The sequence below is a fragment of the Verticillium dahliae genome, genomic scaffold (genome assembly GCF_000150675.1).
Source record: "Verticillium dahliae VdLs.17 supercont1.2 genomic scaffold, whole genome shotgun sequence".
Taxonomy (NCBI): domain Eukaryota; kingdom Fungi; phylum Ascomycota; class Sordariomycetes; order Glomerellales; family Plectosphaerellaceae; genus Verticillium; species Verticillium dahliae.
Window position 1 is genome coordinate 824,375 of NW_009276916.1, and position 18,069 is coordinate 842,443.

An 18,069-nucleotide genomic window follows, 5' to 3' on the forward strand; every position below is an offset into this window, starting at 1 on the left:
TGGGATTCTCTTCGAATTCTATTTCGCCCCATGCCTTGCCGACCGACCGAGCGCGTCGCCAGTTTAACCCAGCCACCTGCTTCGCCGGTGCCGCCTCTCGCGACCAAGCTTCACGCAAGTCGATCAATCCTCGCGCCCAAGGATAACCATATTCGACGTTTTCTTCGCCTCGATTCGCAGACCGTTTGACTGTACACAATACTCAGCTTATTGTAACCCGGCGCGCCCCCGACATTCGAACCAGCCCTTGAAGGCTCTTGATTCGGAGAACGAGTTCCTGGTTCTGCCTGTGACTCAGTTCACGCAGCCAGTGGCTCTCAACAGGTGGTGAGTCTGCCTGAGTTTGATATCACCGATGGTGATTTGCGCCGCGACATCTTCCCACTCGCGAAGAGAAGCTGCAGAGTTCCCCGCGACGAACATGACCGATTGCGAATGCCACAGTAGCGCCGCTGCAATGTCTCGGATTTTCTCATTGAGCACGACGAGACGGAATCGTAATGGAGACCTGGTCCGGGCAGCACTCGACCACCTCTGCGTCATCCCCAATCCGGCCGCTTTTCGCAACGCTTCATTTGCCGTCGCGTCAAACTGCGCGCGTCTCATCCGGTCAAGATCACGAACTCATGCTGACCTCGAACCAGTAGCTAAGCAGGCAACGCCACTATGTCCGAGAAGTTCCAACAGTCTATTCCATCCGACGACACTACTCTTCGCACTCGAAACGAGCCGTTGTCCACCCAGGACAACACCAAGGGTAGCAGTCTCTTGACATCCGAGGACAGTAGCAGCGTAAAGAAGATACAGCACGGTCTCCTACACGTACCCTCCCGAACCTCTTCGCAGAGGAACCAAGCGTCGCCGACGTCTACTGGATTGAGCGGTGTGACTGTCAGCGACTCGCGTAACAGTATCAGCGACAGGTCTAAAGGATCTCGAAGCAGCATCATGGGCGGTCAACGTAACGGCAGTATTTCCAGCCGCCGATCTGGGGTTGAGACTGAGCCGACCAACACACCCGGAAACTCGCACTTGAATTCGCCCACAAACCCGCCCCAGAAGAAGAAGAAGGGCGGCCTCCTTTCCCTATTGGGATGCTGCGGGGTTCCCGACAGCGCGCAGGCCTTGGAAGGAAACGAGCAGGGTGTCCACAAACTTGACAGGCTCCCAGCTAGGCCGACGACATCCAAATCTAGGCAGGCGACCCCACAGGACCAGCCTTCATCTAGCAAAAGCCAACTGCAGGAGAAGCAGCCTCAACCAGAACTTCCAATGACGGCCGCCGAACAAAAGGGCAAGCGGAGTTCCAACACTACGGCCGTTGACGAACCCGTGCCAGTGGTTCCAGAGAGCTCTGATCACAAGCAGTCAGCAGCCGGCGGCGTCGCGGATGCACCGGCTATTACTGTCGATAGTTCGGCCGACACGAAACCCGAGCCTGCGCCGGTTGAAGACACTCCCACAACGACCAAAGATGTTGACGGCGACGAAGTCATGGCCGATGCCACGATACCTGAGGTCGCCGAGGAGAAGGCACAGGGTCAAGTCCCCACGCCCGAATCCCAGTCGAGTCAAGTCCCACCTCCCCCTCCGGGTCCGGCGCCCACCACCAGTATCCCACCTCTGCCTGTGAGCAACGCCGAGGCCGCGCAATTACCAATTTCAGAGCCGCAAAGGATTTCGCTCTTGCCTCCCATTGCACCCGAATTCAAGGGAAAGAAGTGCCTCGTGCTTGACCTCGATGAGACACTCGTGCACAGTTCGTTCAAGGTGAGCGATTTCTCAGGGTTCCCTCATCTCATTGCGTGCTGACACAAACGCCAGATCCTGCACCAGGCTGATTTCACCATACCGGTTGAGATTGAGGGCAACTACCACAACGTTTACGTCATCAAGCGACCCGGCGTCGATCAGTTCATGAAGCGCGTTGGTGAGCTGTATGAAGTCGTTGTCTTTACAGCATCCGTCTCTAAGGTGAGATCGCATTGCTCTACTAAAATTGTCGTGTTTGGTTGACTGACGCCGTCTTTTAGTACGGCGACCCCCTTCTGGACCAGCTCGACATCCACAAGGTCGTTCACCACAGGCTTTTCCGCGAGAGCTGCTACAACCACCAAGGAAACTACGTCAAGGATCTCTCCCAGGTGGGACGAGACTTGAAAGACACGATCATCATCGACAATTCTCCTACGTCCTACATCTTCCACCCGCAACACGCCGTACCCATCAGCAGTTGGTTCTCTGACGCCCACGACAACGAGCTGCTTGACCTCATCCCAGTTCTCGAAGACTTGGCAGGCGCCAACGTGCAAGACGTCAGCCTGGTCCTCGATGTCACTCTCTGATGATACCCCCATCCCCTTCTCTTCTTTCTCGTTCGCAGTCCCGCCCAAGGGTACGGGATTCCGCCCCCATCATAGCGGCAGGCGTTTCGGTTGCGATTCTGCTTTATTTTTTCTTGGTGTAGATGTACTACTGTCTAATCTATATACGAGCATTGGCGACAACACGGTGCCCTTACAAAGCCCAAAACCGATTCACGACGCGAACAAATCCTCTATCGATTCTTGATACCAGCCCCGCTCAGACAGGTTGAACAAATGGTCGACTCTACACGCGTTGTGGCAGGACTAGATAGCATATGTTGGAGCCCATTGTGGGCGACAGAAGTATGGCTTTGAGTGCGTTTTTGGGATAATGATGACGGACAGCTGTGGAGGGTTCGTCAGGCAGTGTTGTTGTCTTTTACTCAGCCTTACATTGTTTCAGTCCATACACGCACATGATCGAGATTGCGAGCAGGCCCGCTCTCCGTCGTTGCATTTGCGCGGGGAGTGAGTAGCCAGTCCATAGGAAGTGGTTTACAGACCGCAGTAGATGCGGCTGGCTTGAGAGCAGAAGATGGCGCCGAGCTGCTGGCGAGCTCAAGGAGCAGCTTCCGGCAGCAAATACCGCGTCATTCGTACACCATACCAATCTAAGAGTTACCGGATTCGATTGCTATTTACAAGATGAAGTGAACTTTTGGCCGGTGTTCTACTGCTTGTTAAAAAAATTTCTTCTTGGTTCTGATTGACTACTGACTGGCACCCGAATGAGTGATTCGCCGAAAGGGTACATACAAATCAGATGAGAATTCACGTGTGAGGGGGCCAGATCACATCCCATAGCGGGCGGCTGGTGGGGAAACCTGGAGAGATGCAGGCGCGGTCGGGTGGAGCCTAGAGGCACGGACAAGAGGCCTGGAATTTGCCTTTGGAACCAAGCAGGCGTCGGAAGAACATCGGCGCGCCGGTTCACACCTGGTCGGTGGTGACAGCTCGCCGCACGCACTCCACTGCAAGCGACCCCAGGCGGGTAGGTCCCCTTTCCAAAAATGTGGCCTCTTTTGGGTGGGTGTCTGTGTCCAACAGTAGCAGAGAGAGAGAACCTGTCCTGCCCCCATCAACCACCTTGCCTTCTTCCCATCGCCGAGCTTAATTCATCCATCCCCTCCCACATCAAACCCGACCCGACCATCCTGCAGTGATACCCAGGGCTCTCCGCTTCTTTCACCGTTACAATGGTATGTCCCGAAATGCAGCGTCACGAACAATGGCCGATCTCCTAAGGGGGCGTTGGGGAGGACACGCCCGCTGCGACGAGGCCACAATGGCCCATCGCGAGGATCTACCCAAGACAACACACTGACACGAAGGCCTACTTCTAGTCTTCTCCTCGCGCCGCCTCGCCTGCTGGCACCCCCGCCGCGTCCGGCGCCAGTATCGCCCGCCCTTCGTCGCCTTCGATCCCCGGCGGCCCTCGTACCGCCATCCGTCGCCGCGCCGCTGCCGACCAGAAGGAGAAGATCGCCAATGCCAGGCCAAGCAGCACGAGGGCCGCCGGTGCCGGCGGCAGCTCTAGCACCATGCTGAGTACGTCCTGTCACAGTCAGAAGGGAGAATGTCAAGCGGGCCGTGGTTTGCTAATTCGTGCGTTCTCAACAGGGCTGTACACCGACGAGTCCCCCGGACTCAAGGTCGACCCCGTCGTCGTTCTCGTTCTGTCTCTCGTCTTCATCTTCAGCGTTGTCGCTCTGCACAGTACGTTTTGCCGTGCCGCCAAACCACACGCATGACTTCTATACACATCATCTTCTAACACATCACTGCAGTCATCGCCAAGGTCACCAGGAAGTTTTCCAGCTAAACGGCGCGCGCTCTCATTGGCGAGGATGAATTGACAACGATTGGGCTGAGCCGATAAAAATCAGCTTGGAGAAGCGAGCGCGACTGCATCACGGTTGCGACCCTTTTTCGACGCGGTCGTTCAAGCCTTGCGGGATATCCTGGGTGCGGCGAGACGAACAAAAGAAAAGCAGGCACGACACTTTTTCTGTTTTTAGGGCCTGCTCTAATGGACGGCGCATGTTCACTTGTCTCCTGTTGGGGTCACCATTCTTCCCTCGGCAGCGGGCACGGGTACCAGGGGCGGTTGTGGAGGAAGGGTGGTTGGGATGTATTATACCAGTTTCATGGGGATGTCTAGGCGAGGAATCTTGACGCCCTTTGCAGTTTGAACCATGGAGTGTGTTTGCGTATTCGTGCGTGGTCGCGTGTAGCCGACAGGTGCTACTTCCTTACAAGAGGATACATTGCAAGGTGGGCAAGGGCAAGTAACAGGGCACTTCGATCAGGTTGACAAGCCGATACGTCAAGTCGTTGTGTTGTACCAAACGAAAGTCAGCCACGGCCCTGAGCTTCAACTGTTCCAAAACGCGCATGCTAAATGAGACGGCAAGATGCGAGTTTGACCTGCTACTCGTGGTGGTGGCAGTGAAAACGGTAGCTTACGCCATAATGGCTGGATCTGGAAACCGGTTGAGGAGGAGCACAGCTGGCCCCTGATTCGCTTGACCTGGCAGCGCGTTGGAAAGTTGCTGTGCATCCCGCCAGTGCACTCTGTCAGTGTCAGGCACCTTGGAGTGAAGCTCCCAGGAGGGGGGGGCGATCAGCATCGTACGTCACTGCTTCCACGCGCACCTTCCCCTCCCCCTCATCGCCCAGTTTCCACCTCTTGCCTCTTGCCTCAGAGCGCCTGACTTCTAGGCCTCGTTTCGCCTCCACAGGTTGCTACCTATCTTAGCTGCATGCCATGTTACCTTGCATTGTCCCTCTTTGAATTCCATCGCATACATATCTGGCCGGCCCCCCTATTATTGCCTTCTCAGTCTTCGTCATTTCGCTCTTGGGACTCAGTGGCTCCTACACTGAACTGAATCGCGCATCACACCTGCACAGCCTTCACGCTCAAACCAGCTAACTAGCCTTCTGAGGACACGACGTGGAGCTTCGTGACCGGTACCGACTCGGCACGATATCACATTGGTTTAGAGTTTGCGCAAAGCTGCCGCCTAGATGACGAAGCATCATTCATAACCTCTCCATATATCCCGCCTTTATTGAGGAGCCTTTATTTTGCACTGCTTCTACGCAGCAGCTGGTCGCACCCGCTCCGTGCCTGGGAATCTTGACTCTGTACCGCGTCTACGAGCCTCACCAGCCACTATGACGGTTGATAAGACCGCCATAGGGAGCTCTGCACCAACGGGTGCGAGCAACTCTGACACGGCGCAGACCAGACCGCGCCCCAACGCACGACAACAGTCTGGCACCGCTTTCTCTTCTGACGGCTTCAGTTTACCCGATCTGGAGGCGGAGACTGAAGCACCCCCCGCTTACGGCGAGCTTCATGACCAGATTCAGCTGTCACAGTCCGGTATTCAAGCCGGCGCAAGTGTTACCGGTATGTTAGCCCTCATACTGCCAGTCCCCTGGGCTCTCTGAAAAATACATGACTGACGCTCTACAGAGGATGGACGAGTCAACATCAACATCAATCAGAAGAACAGGCGCCTCACTGATTTGCTTGCCCCAACCCTGAGGCAACAGCTCGCTGAAAATGTCGACGATGCTCCCCTCCCTCCGGCCTACATCCCGCCCAGTCTCGGTGGTCAGCCGGGCCAGACGCCGCCGCCACCCATGAACATCGTCATACAGATTGTGGGATCCAGAGGCGACGTTCAGCCCTTTGTGGCACTTGGCAAGATCTTGCTCGAGTATGGGCACCGTGTTCGTATAGCAACACACGCTACGTTCCAAAGCTTCGTCGAAGACGCTGGGCTTGAGTTTTTCTGTATAGGAGGCGACCCTGCTGAACTCATGGCTTTCATGGTCAAGAATCCGGGTCTCATGCCGGGCTTTGATGCCCTCAAAAACGGTGAGATCAGCAAGCGGAGGAAGGGCATCCAGGATATACTTCTCGGTTGTTGGAGGTCCTGCATCGAGGCTGGCAATGGGCTCGGACCGCCGCCGAAGAAGCATCGCAGAGACCAGCCTCTCGAAGAGACTGAGGTTTTCAGACCGGGCGATCAGCGACCCTTTGTGGCGGATGCCATCATTGCGAACCCGCCGAGCTTTGCTCACATTCATATTGCCGAGAAGCTGGGCATCCCGCTGCACATGATGTTCACCATGCCCTGGTCGCCAACTCGGGCATTCCCTCATCCTCTCGCCAACATTCAGTCGACCAACACGGATGCTGTCATGACAAGCTACCTATCTTATGCTCTAGTAGAGATGATGACATGGCAAGGGCTCGGGGATGTCATCAACAGGTTCCGAGCAAAGGCTCTGGATTTGGACCCCATCTCCCTCATCTGGGCTCCTGGTCTGCTGACGAGGTTGCGCATCCCTTACACATACTGCTGGTCGCCGGCGCTCATTCCGAAGCCCAATGACTGGGGCAACAACATCGACATTTCAGGTTTCTTCTTCCTCAATCTTGCCTCCTCGTTTACCCCTGACCCTAATCTGGCCGCTTTTCTGGAGGCCGGTCCGCCCCCAGTTTACATAGGATTTGGCTCGATCGTCGTGGATGACCCCAACGCTCTTACTACAATGATTTTTGAAGCAGTCCAGGCCACCGGCATCCGAGCCCTGGTATCCAAGGGCTGGGGCGGCCTGGGAGCTGAGTCGATTGGAGTACCTGATGGTGTCTTCATGCTTGGCAACGTTCCTCACGATTGGTTGTTTAAGCATGTCTCCGCCGTGTGTCATCATGGCGGCGCAGGAACCAGTGCCGCAGGTATTCAGGCAGGCAAGCCCACCATCGTTGTGCCTTTCTTCGGGGACCAGCCATTCTGGGGCGCCATGGTCGAGAGAGCTGGCGCCGGTCCTGCACCTATACCGTACAAGGATCTCACGAGCGAGAAGCTTGCGGATGCTCTGAAGTACTGCATGAAGTCTGAGACCCAAGCTCGCGCGCAGGAGCTGGGTGACAAGATTCGCGAAGAGAAGGGCAGCGAAGAAGGCGGAAAGAGCTTTCATCGCCATCTCAATGTCGACGACCTGCGATGTGCGCTGGCGCCTAGTCGGACCGCGGCGTGGAGAGTCAGGCGGACGCAGGTCGCACTGAGCCCTCTTGCTGCAGCCGTTTTGGTGAACAAGCAGCAGATCAAGTACACAGACCTGAAACTGTAAGCGAAGTTTCCACGCGTTCGTATCTTGCAAATCTAACATGACCAAGGTTTCGACCTAAAGAGTACAATACTGAAGAGCAACCTTGGGATCCGGTTTCCGCCGTCACATGCTCGCTCGTCGCAGATATCAGCAGCATTGGCATGGCAATTGCTGACTTCCCTCGCGAGCTTTTCAAGTCTCGCCCAAAATCGAAGAAGGAAGAGTCAGGCCCGTCAACACCGCAGGTCGATTCCACTCCGACTGGATCCTCTGGTGAAAAAGGCAGCTCACAGCAGGCGCTCACCAGCGACTCGCTCTCCAGCCTACAGCATCCAACAGTTCAAGAGGATGCCGAATATCTGAAGGCCGAGCTGCAAGGTACCGAATCAAGCCAAATCATGTCATCAAATTCTTCAACATTTAGCGGTCCCGCGGCTTCTAGCCAAACTCAGCTCACCCACACGGAATCGACCGCCTCTACCGAAGAGCTGGGTACCAACGCTGATCATTTAAAGCCTCAAGATAATAAGCCCTCCTCAACTAAGAAGACCTCGTCGTCGAGTGGATTTAAGCTTGACGAGACAGCTGAAAGGGTCATGGGTGCCAGTGAAAGTGTTGGCCGCATAGTTACGACAGGTGTCAAGTCGCCTATGAACTTTTGTCTCGGTCTCGCAAGAGGCTTCAGGAATGTGCCGAAGCTCTACGGAGATGAGACAGTTCGTCCCGTTGAGAAGGTGACTGATTTGCCCACCGGGCTCAAGGTCGCTGGCAAAGAGTTTGGCCTAGGTCTATATGACGGCATTTCTGGTCTGGTGACCCAGCCGTTGAGAGGAGCTCAAAAAGAGGGCGGCGCAGGCCTGGCAAAGGGCTTCGCTAAAGGCATCGGTGGCATCATGACGAAGCCTGCTGCAGGTCTGTGAATCTTTGTATGCGGCCATCTCCAATACTGACATTTCTTCCCAGCTTTCTGGTCCATACCAGCATACACTATGCAAGGCGTCCACGCATCGCTCCGGAACCAGTTTGCGAGCAGTGTACAGAACTACATCATTGCATCTCGAATTAAACAGGGCGAGCTCGAACTCACCGATTCCCTTCCTGAACAGCATGAGGATATCCTCGTCCGTTGGAACAAGGTCAAGTACGATCTCCGGAAGTGGCATGCACTCAAGATTAAGGAGCAGAAGGAGGAAGAGAAGCGGCAACGCGCCGAGCGTCAAGCTCGTGGAGAGCCGGCTGAGTTGCCGGGAGAGGACGAAACGCCCAGAACAGGCTTCTCTTACACAAAACACTTATCATTCGATGAGCGCAAGGCCCTGCATGCACGCAAGAACAAGTCACAGACCTCTCAGGTTGATCTGCAGATTCCATCCTTCTTATCCGAACAAGGTCGTGCTGCTTCTAGCAGCTCGGCCCACAGCAAAGCTGAAGACGAAGATTACGAGAGAGCCATCCAGGCTTCTGTGGCCGAGACGTCGCGCGGTAACCCCGAGGAGGATGCGCATGTCGAGCAGGCCATCCGCGCGAGTGTCAATCAGATGCGCAGCTCTGGACACGGCCTTCCGGGCACGAACCACCCTGCCGCCGACTCGGACGAAGGCGAAGAAGATCTTCAAATCACGGATCAGGAGTACCAGGAGCTCATCGAAAAGGCAATGCAACAGAGTCTAACGATGAGCTCGGCCGGCATCAGGCCAGGCGAGGGCGCGCCAGATGATGACGAAGATTTCAAGCGCGCGTTAGAGGCGTCCAAGATCCCGAGCGGCGAAGCACACGGCGACACGCACGAAGATGACCTGAAACGAGCCATCGAAGCTTCCAAGAGCAGCAACCTTGCCGATCACGACGAGGAGCTCCGCCGCGCGATTGAGGAGTCCAAGACAACACACGACGATCACCGTCAGAAGGACCAGGCGGCCAGGACGGAGGAGGACATTGTGCTCGAGTATGTCAAGAAGCAGAGCCTGGCCGAAGACAGCTTTCGATCTCAGCATGGAAAGGGCAAGGCCAGAGTCGAGGACGAGGATGAGAACGACGAGGACCTGAGGAAGGCCATGGAAGAGAGTCTCAAGATGGGTAGGCCGGACCAGGGAGCCGGCGGGTCTTCAGCGTGAAAAGGGCTGTGGATGGAGAGGGCCAGCAGGTCTGGTTGCCAGCGCTAGCGTCGTTGAAGAGCCTACGCATGGAGTAACGCGAGATACCATTTCCTTGCCTTGATGACTTTTCCTGAGCCATATTGCTTGTCCAAGTCGCCCGGTGTTGCATACAAGTGAAGGGGAAGAGCTGCCTTGTGCACAGCAGCAGCCTACAATGTGTCACCACTAGCAAGTGCTATGCTCAAGTCACTTATGTTGAAGCTGTGAGGGTTGTAATTGAAGATTATATCATCTCTACGAGGCAGCAAAGACCTTGTACATGTACACGTAACAAACACATTTCTCATCTCTAGAGGCCCAAGCAAGGTCCCGCCCTCCATCATCTAGAGCAACGCAGCCAGGACTCCTTTTCGTACCGTTCCTTCCTATTTCAGCGCGGCTTGCACCTAGTGCAGCCTCTGCTTGAGATACACCTCGGCCGCATAGCCCCTGCAACATCCTGTAGTCATGCCGTGTTTGCACCAGGGGCAGTTGACCGACGTCGTGATTGAGCCGCTGACGCCGAGAACTGAATCTTCAGCAGTGGCGTCGGGGCGCGCCATGCACTCGTACACCCGGCTCGGCATGTCGTGGAAAAACCGACACTGGCAGCATTCGACGAGCATCTTTGCCAAGGGGGGGCCGGGCATGCGGGGGCTGCGCAAGGGGCGCGGCACGGCAGGGTCAGTCGTGCGATACGGACCAAATGTCATTGTCAGTGCATCCGGCAGGGATACGGAGGAAGTGTGTCCCGCGGTGGGACTGGTACGTGCGATGGATCGCGGAGGTGGTACCGGGGCCGGGTCAGAACCCAGTCCGGCTTTGGCGACGTTGGGGCTTGACTGGCTCTTAGACAGACTCGGCGCACGGGCGAGGGTGTTCGAAGCCGTGTCAGGACGAATGCTCCCCTCTTTGGGCTCTGCCTGGTTATCAGAGCCAGACATAGGAGGGCAGACCAAAGAAGATTTGGTTTCGTCTGCTTCTTGTGGTGTCAGGCAAGTCGTGAATGACTCGACATCGTTTTCTGCGTGCTTCAACATATTATCCCAACTCTCACGCACGAATTGCTCCAGGTCGGACTCTCCCGCATTGTCCTTTTGGACCACCTGACTAAGCCCTGGAAGGACACTTTTCGGGGTCATTGGGCTTGATGCCGAGGTCATGGTGCCACGCTGCGACTGCTGGCATGCTCTCTCATCATCGGTCACAAGAAAGTGACCCGTCGCACCCTGACTAACCTCGCCAACCATAACAGGAAAGCCCTTGTGCGATTGGGGGCGTGAAGAACTCGGCGTCGTTACCGAGGATGGCGAATGGATCGAATCGGCATAGAAAGAAGAAGATGCCGACGACGGTCGCGCGGAATCATGTCCCCTCATGGTTTCTTCGTTGTACTCGCCTAGGACTCGGGCTGCTTTTGGCATGTGTGACAGCCGGTCGCGATTAGAGGTTCGAGATGTAGCTCTGGAATCGGGCGTCGAGGCATCACGGCGAGGGCGGTCAAAGTACGCCGCGGTAGGTGGTCTAGATGTCGGTCTGACCTTGGCTAGAGCGGCCTGCATGGCACTTTTAAACCCATTAGGGCCCAGTGAAGGGGTGAAAGGCAACCTGTCGGTCGAAGTCGAGCGGTCGCCGAGGCGGTTTACCTCAGGGGTGCTGTCTCCAGGTGTACGAGGCTCGCCAGAGAGGTTAGTCCGTGGGGTAGAAGAACCCGGGGTTGTTGAGCGTCGGTCCGTAACTAGCGAATATGCACGGCTGTGATGTTGACGATTCGCTTGAGGCGGGTAATGGGACCGTGCTGACGTGCGACCTTCTTCCACTACCACAGAGCCCGCCCGGTCCCAACTCTGCCATCGTGAACGACGGACGTAGTTTGCAAATTGGCGTCCTCGCCTCGGCTCATCTGTATCAGGGCTGCCAAGAGCGAGCCCAGCTTCCTCTTCTTTGGCCTTGATGAGTTCTTGTGCGGACGCCTTCAGTGCCTCCTCGGGCGTCACGGGCTCCTGTTCAGGCGCTTTGGGCTTGGGACGGGTCCTCCATTGCTCAAGTGTCTTCAGTCCAGGCATCGGTGGTGCAGTGGGCGAGATGAGAATCTCAGACCGGGATGATGAACGTATGGAAACAGGCGAAGCACCCTTTCGGCGGAGGAGTGGGTGGACATTTGACTGTCCATCAGCGGACATCTGGCGGGGCAGTCCGGGCCGTGTCTGGCTCGAGGCTCGCGATCCTGTTCCAAAAGAGTGGGCCTTGGGTAAATTCGAGCTGAATCTGGTGTCACGAGACGAACTGCGTGACGACTTCTGAACCGCCTGTGTGCTGTGGCCATCAGCAGGACGATCGGCGGCTTCCCTCTCTTGATCCAACTTAAGACCTCCGACGAAACCAGATTCTTTCTCCTTGCCCCAGTTACCGGTTAGGGCAAGACGGAGCTGAGACGTCACAGAACTAGACCGTGACCTGCGACTTTTAGGGCGAGCAGACAGCGATGGCGTTGGTTCTTGGGAGCTGGAGCGACGAGTGTGATTTTGTGTGGTCAAGGCAGGACTTGAGTAAGATCTCTCGGTGATGGGCGGGTGGCTCGGTGTAGGAGGGGCTTTGGTCAGGCGTGTGGTGGACTTCCTCTTGGCGTCTTTATTGTCCTTTTCAGCCTGTTTCTCGTCCTTGCGTCGCTGCTTGGCCTCGACCTTCTTTTCCTTCTTGCGCTGCCCATAGCCTTCCCAGCTGGGAGACTGACAGATGGAGGAGGCGTCGTCTTTCCCCTCATCCTTCTCACCCGGCATAAAGGTAACAGTCTTGCCAGACGACTTCAGGGGCGTCAGTGGCGCCTCGATTGTGGGTATAGGTTCAGCCTTGGCCTGGGGCCGTGGCTCAGCCTTTCGCTCGATCTGAGGCGTGTTGCGGGTGGGTGGCAGAGGAACAGTGATGGACAAGTCAATCACCTCATTGGTTTGAGAATTTGAAGCAATAGCGAGGAGGTCGCGAGGGACGGACGAATCTCTTCGACGGGCCTGCAAAGGAGCGCGTGGAGGCTGAGGCATGGTGCTAGGACGTTTCTGAAGCGGTTGCTGGTGAGATTGCTCAAAGGGTGATGGAGGGTTCTGCGACAGAGGATTCATCAACGGTGTCTGATGAAGCCGTTCCATCTACGAGGGGAATGCAATGTTAGCTAGACGGAGGTGATATTGGTGAAGTGCAGGAGGTGTTACCTTGCACTTGCGCTCCAGCTCCAGCATCTTGTCCATATTAGAGCACCTCGAAGGATGGACAGAGGCGGCGGACTCCCCGGACTCCCGGCGGGCAGTGGCAGAGGCCATGGCGAGTTTTAAGACCGGGGTGGGAGACCGGCCTTTGTCAGTATAATTGGCGTCGGCAAATGTTCCTGGCGAATGTATATCACGGTGGGTCCTGCCGACGAGCAAAGAAGAATAGTGAGCACACAAAGAAAAGGAAGCGGTATATCAGCGAAACGGGAGAGAAGCGGCTACGCTGTCGCAAGCCCGATCATCGACGGGCTATTCTTTTTGTCGTTGAGGCGGCGGGGATGCGACGTGTGATATGTCTGTGACTACTTCTGGCCCTCGCATGCGCGGAAAGTGTCTTTTGGCGACTATAATGGTTGAAGTGAGGTCGAGGTCTGGGTGTTGAGGTGGGGTAACCAGCGATCGGCCTGTCTGCTGGGTATTACTAAACTCTTGTGCCGTGGAATGGACTGGAAAGAAGAAGAATATAAAAGCGAGAGTAACGATGCTTGTGACACGAGGTCTGGCGCGACGGGTTGCATAAAAGGGCGACAAAGAGGGAGAGAGAAGGGATGGTAGAGCAACGGGATGTGACGACGGTGCAAGTAAGTAAGTTCACGACCATCTGTCCCGGTAAGTACAAGTACTCCGGCAGAAGCGTGGAAAGAGAAGCTACCAAGAGAGGCCGCTAAGAGGCGGGCCAAGGCGAGGCCATGTCAGGACAATCCGAAAGAGAGGGGCGCACCTAGATCAATCCGGCTGGCTTGTCCTGGTCGGTTCAAGTCTGAAGCGAGGCGAGGGAGGCTAAAAAGTAACAAGCTAGCCAGAGCCAGGTTGTCGGGGTCGTAAAGGGAGATGGTGGGTGTAAAGAAAGCGGATCAGGGGACTGATCTAGGATTAGTGGTCTGTTCGCGTGGTCGTGCATCAGTCCGAGAGAAAACATCAGACTGTCGTCTGTTGGCCCCCCCCCCCAAGGTTCAAACCTTTGACTGGTCGCTGACAGGGTCGTGAATCGCCAATGAGGGGGGTGAGCGGGGGGTTGACGGGAAACAATTCCTGAACGGCTGCCGGCAGCAGCCACTGCGACCTTGCAGTGGCGGCGGCAATGTGTTGTTCGTCAATCTTGGTATACCTGGGTAGTCAGGGCCTGCCTACAAACTTGGCGACTGTGGTGGAGAAGCATGCAGGTGTGAAGCTGAATATTTATTTCATTTATTTTTCGTTTTCGTGTTCACTTTTGCCGGAATCTGCAAGTCGGACCAGACACCAAACAAGAAAGCACGCTGGACAGCAAGACAGGCACCTGCTGTCAGGTTGTACTCCGTTGCTCCATTGCCCTGAAGCAATCGTTAGTGGGGAAGGAGCACCTCGAGCTTGGAGCTTGGGGCGTGAGAGGGCGGTCGCGTTTCCTTGCAGTCAGGTTTGTTGACCCAACGCAGCTGACGGTGACCAGGATGACCCAGCAGCTGCAGCAAAAAAGATGTTCTTACTCCATCGTGGTCTGTTCGGATACGAGGTGGGAGGTGGGAAACAGCCGCCAGATCTGCAGCTATACCTGACCCCACTGTTAGTACATACATGGTACAGTAGGTAGGTATGAGCGCCCCAGGATCGGCGCGAGGGCCTGTCAGCGTCGGCGTCGCCTGCCTGCTAACACGATGCATCGTCTATTTTTGTCTGCGCCTGCCCCCTTCTCAGCTTTCCTCGTTTTCGCTGGAAGGCGTGATGCATTTGCGGACGCAGGTGCACGTCACCTGCACCTGCACCTGCACTCATACACTGGTCCGTCAGGGGCCAAGGTACCACCAGCAAGAGGTACCAGCAGGAGGGAGTTTTTTTTTTTTTTTTTTTGGAAGCAGAGGTAGCCGATTTCTGCTCTGCCCCTCTCGGATTCCATATTTTCTCGCCATCATTGTTTCCACCATGGGCAGAGGTAGAGAGTTATTGTTTTGCGTTTGCGGCTCGTCAATCACTTCGCCTCTCATGGACTTTCCATTGACGAAGAGGACCACGCTTGGCCTTGGTCGGATCGAGTCTGGCCCACATCCCACGGAGCTCCCGTAGGCTCCAGGTGGCGCCCAATTCTGAACCTAGTAGCTAACATCGCGCTACCAGCCTGGGCTCGATCAACAAAGATCCATCCTACCCGAGCTAGCTTACCCCCAACTGGATAGCTGGCTTGCTGGCCAAGCTGGCCTACGCCTCAAACACCAAACACCAAACACCAGGCTCTAGAACGGCGAGTCCCCTGAGACCGCCCTGCATTTGTCAACGCCCGTCCGTTCTTGTCGCTCTGTAACGCCTGGGCCGCACGGCCACAGGACCACACTGACGATCCTCCGTGTGTGTCTCGGATGCTTCGCTCCTACAGGTCACTCTCAGCCGAAACATTTTCCTATTCACCATTTTGTACAAGAACCGCAGCTGGAGAAGCAATTTTAACGAATGACGGAATGGGGAGCGAGAGTGGGAGGGAAAAAAGTCAGTTGCTATTTGGTATCACTGAAACTCCAAACCATGCTGCAGCGAGGTCATGATGCAGTAGCGCCTACTTGACATACCGTCTCACAACCTCTTCTCCTGGACTGAAGTGCATCCAAACTTCATCTCCACGGTCCCAGTCCACTAGGCCCTCGGGCTCTTCGTCGCTTCTCTCACGCCACAGTGCCCGCCTCTTTTGCCGGAACCAGCCACGCGCCCGCCACGACACTTCATTGTCAACCTTTAGCCGCACTGCAATCCATTTGTCTGACGGACGATGCTCTCGTCCCATTGCAGCCTCGGGGTCCGCCGGCGCTTGCATTGTCCTCAGGATCTGTTCGTCCACCCACATATCATTGGCTGACTGCTCCCTAGGCAGCGTCATCTTCAGAAACTCGAGCGACGGCGCCACCGTCAGATATATTGCCCGCAGCGGGTTGACCACGGTCTTCGCGAGCAGGTCCATCCACGTCGAATAAAGCACAGCAAAGTCTGTCTGAGACAGGTGAGTCGAGCCTCGGATCGTGAGCATCCACGTCAACGTCGCCGGATTCTCCTCGCGCGCCTCGTGGCACAGGTCCACCAGCCGCTCAAAGTTTTCTTGCCAGTGCATAAAGGCCTCTGATCCGATAGACAGAAGCGGCTTGCTGATCCGGGCCTCCCCAGCCGCCGGTGTTGCTGGACCCCACGCATCAAGAATGATCCCTTGTCCAACCCACGTTAAGGAGGATTTCCGGAGACACTGTACTGTTGTCGCACCGCCGAACGAGTGGCCCATGACAGTCACGTTGTTTGTTAACATGCGTCCTGTCCAGTCGTCCCATCGGATACCACCAAGGCCTTGGGAGCTTGACGCGACGTTGCCCTGGCGGCGCAAATTAGTTGCGGACACGGCACTGCCCTTTCCGTCATTGATGAGGCTGATGACATGAAAAGCTTCCTCCATCTCGGCCATCCTCATATCAATCTGCGCCGTTCTCAGCTCCGTATCGACGCCGCGAGCGTTGTGAGGTGACGTATCCTGCGCGTTGTCTTTGGGGAAGAGATAATCGACACAGTAGTGCTGCGACTGTTGTTTTGTGCTCTTGCTTTTCTGCGACTCTCCACTCACGTCGGATACATTGAGATTTGCCTCTGATTCGGTTTCAGACAATTCTTGCTCAGCCGGCAGGTTGACATATGTCCTGGCGCCACTGCCGTCCCGATGTTCTACAGCGATCACCATGAACCCGTAGCTCGCCAGTTCACCGCGGATGGAACTGTATATAGTTCTCGACCCACCCAGTCCGTGGCTGAAGATGATGATCGGGAATCTCGGTTTCTCCCGTCTGCCAGGCGAGACCCCATCAGTAGCCATCACATCCCGCGGCCACTGCGTCGCGAGACTGGCGTTCCGAAAGGCGGGAAGTTTGGTGAACATGCTTGTTATAGCCAGATAACTTGTCACCGGAGCGCGAGGGATGTTCATGAACTTGGCGTAACCCTTTGCTGTCTGGATCCGGGGCCTTGGCAGCCAACTGGCGCGAGAGAGACTTTTGCGCAGCGTTCTCTTGGGACGCTTACCATGTTGTACATCTTTGCCATGTTCACTAGTCTTTCTTTCGGTGCCATCGCTCTTGTTCTTGTCATCGTCTCGTGGCTCGCATGGGTAAAAGACGGAGAACAGCACTGTGTCCAATCGCAGGAGCGGCTCCTTCCCCCGCGTCAGCTGAGAGATGACCCGTGGCTGACGAACTGGAGTCTCAATCTCGAGGTATCCGACGGCATGGGGACCTGTATAATAGGGAAGGGCGTGTAGAAAACGCTCGCAGAGACTCTTGGGCGGACGAATAGCGGTGCGGCGCTCTCGCTGGGTCGTCGTTGTTCTGATGGGCACAGGTGGCTCCGGGAGGTCGTTTCCGTCCATGTAGCCGGTGTATTATTTGTTTTCGTGAATAGCAAATATTCTCATCTGTTGCAAATCGATTCCGTCGCGGTTTGCGCAGTTGGTGTGGTGCCAGCAGCGTCGCTCGTGGACAGCGCTTGGAAGAAGCTCGAAGCGCGGGTAGATAGATGATGGCTCACCGAGAATCACAACACTTTGCGACGCGGTCTCACGGCCTCGAGGTCGGTCAAACTCACATGCAAAAGTCAAGCTGTCTACTTTGAAAAGATGCGTTGCGAATCGATGTTATGTTTGTCTCGTCACTAACCTCCGGCCGTTCTTCCGTTGTCCGGAATGTGACGTCATGTAGGATCAGACACCGGACATCGTCTCGTGGAGTTGCTCAGATTAGGTGCAGGGCTCGTTGAGCAGCTGGGATCATGGGCCAGCCAAGCTGCCGAGTACCTTTGATGGACAGAATGAGTGTACTATGCCAAATTCGCATCAGCACCCATGCTCACGTTTACGATCCGCGCTCAGAAGACCTGCAAGATGCCATGGTCCCAAAGCTATGTATCAATAACGTCACGTTGTCTCGAACCCTTTCAGGACGGATTGATGCTCATAGCTGTTCTGATGTCCATGATATCCTGTTGCTAGTCAAGATGAGTACGTAATAGGTGGAATAGGCGGAATTGGTGGAAGCCTGGGACTTCGTAGCTGTGTGATGAATGCATTCGTAAGCTGCTTCATCCCTGATCGATTCCAGGCACGTCTGTTTTCGGCCCGTACAGCATGTACGCAGCACAGTACATTCCCTCTTCGAGAAAGATTCCAAATTAACACGTTTC

General features: G+C 55.7%; 5 protein-coding genes across 5 annotated transcripts; 3 read left to right on the forward strand and 2 right to left on the reverse strand.

Annotated features, from left to right (window-relative positions):
• Positions 1-666: 666 nt before the first annotated feature.
• Positions 667-2,991, forward strand: VDAG_01067 (phosphatase PSR1; the record flags this gene model as incomplete). The annotated part of the gene is made up of 3 exons (XM_009649953.1): positions 667-1,770; positions 1,825-1,974; positions 2,034-2,991. The coding sequence occupies 3 exons, from the start codon at positions 667-669 to the stop codon at positions 2,343-2,345; spliced, it is 1,566 nt and encodes a 521-aa protein (XP_009648248.1). The 3' UTR covers positions 2,346-2,991.
• A 571-nt stretch (positions 2,992-3,562) lies between these two features.
• Positions 3,563-4,188, forward strand: VDAG_01068 (uncharacterized protein; the record flags this gene model as incomplete). The annotated part of the gene is made up of 4 exons (XM_009649954.1): positions 3,563-3,565; positions 3,710-3,914; positions 3,987-4,082; positions 4,154-4,188. The coding sequence occupies 4 exons, from the start codon at positions 3,563-3,565 to the stop codon at positions 4,186-4,188; spliced, it is 339 nt and encodes a 112-aa protein (XP_009648249.1).
• A 1,358-nt stretch (positions 4,189-5,546) lies between these two features.
• VDAG_01069 (CHIP6 protein) lies at positions 5,547-9,613 on the forward strand (the record flags this gene model as incomplete). Its single annotated transcript, XM_009649955.1, has 4 exons — positions 5,547-5,784; positions 5,851-7,516; positions 7,567-8,411; positions 8,463-9,613. The coding sequence occupies 4 exons, from the start codon at positions 5,547-5,549 to the stop codon at positions 9,611-9,613; spliced, it is 3,900 nt and encodes a 1,299-aa protein (XP_009648250.1).
• A 428-nt stretch (positions 9,614-10,041) lies between these two features.
• VDAG_01070 (uncharacterized protein) lies at positions 10,042-12,948 on the reverse strand (the record flags this gene model as incomplete). Its single annotated transcript, XM_009649956.1, has 2 exons — positions 10,042-12,777; positions 12,841-12,948. The coding sequence occupies 2 exons, from the start codon at positions 12,946-12,948 to the stop codon at positions 10,042-10,044; spliced, it is 2,844 nt and encodes a 947-aa protein (XP_009648251.1).
• Positions 12,949-14,854: 1,906 nt separating this feature from the next.
• On the reverse strand, positions 14,855-17,260 carry VDAG_01071 (phospholipase A2; the record flags this gene model as incomplete). Its single annotated transcript, XM_009649957.1, has 2 exons — positions 14,855-14,963; positions 15,435-17,260. The coding sequence occupies 2 exons, from the start codon at positions 17,258-17,260 to the stop codon at positions 14,855-14,857; spliced, it is 1,935 nt and encodes a 644-aa protein (XP_009648252.1).
• Positions 17,261-18,069: the final 809 nt, after the last annotated feature.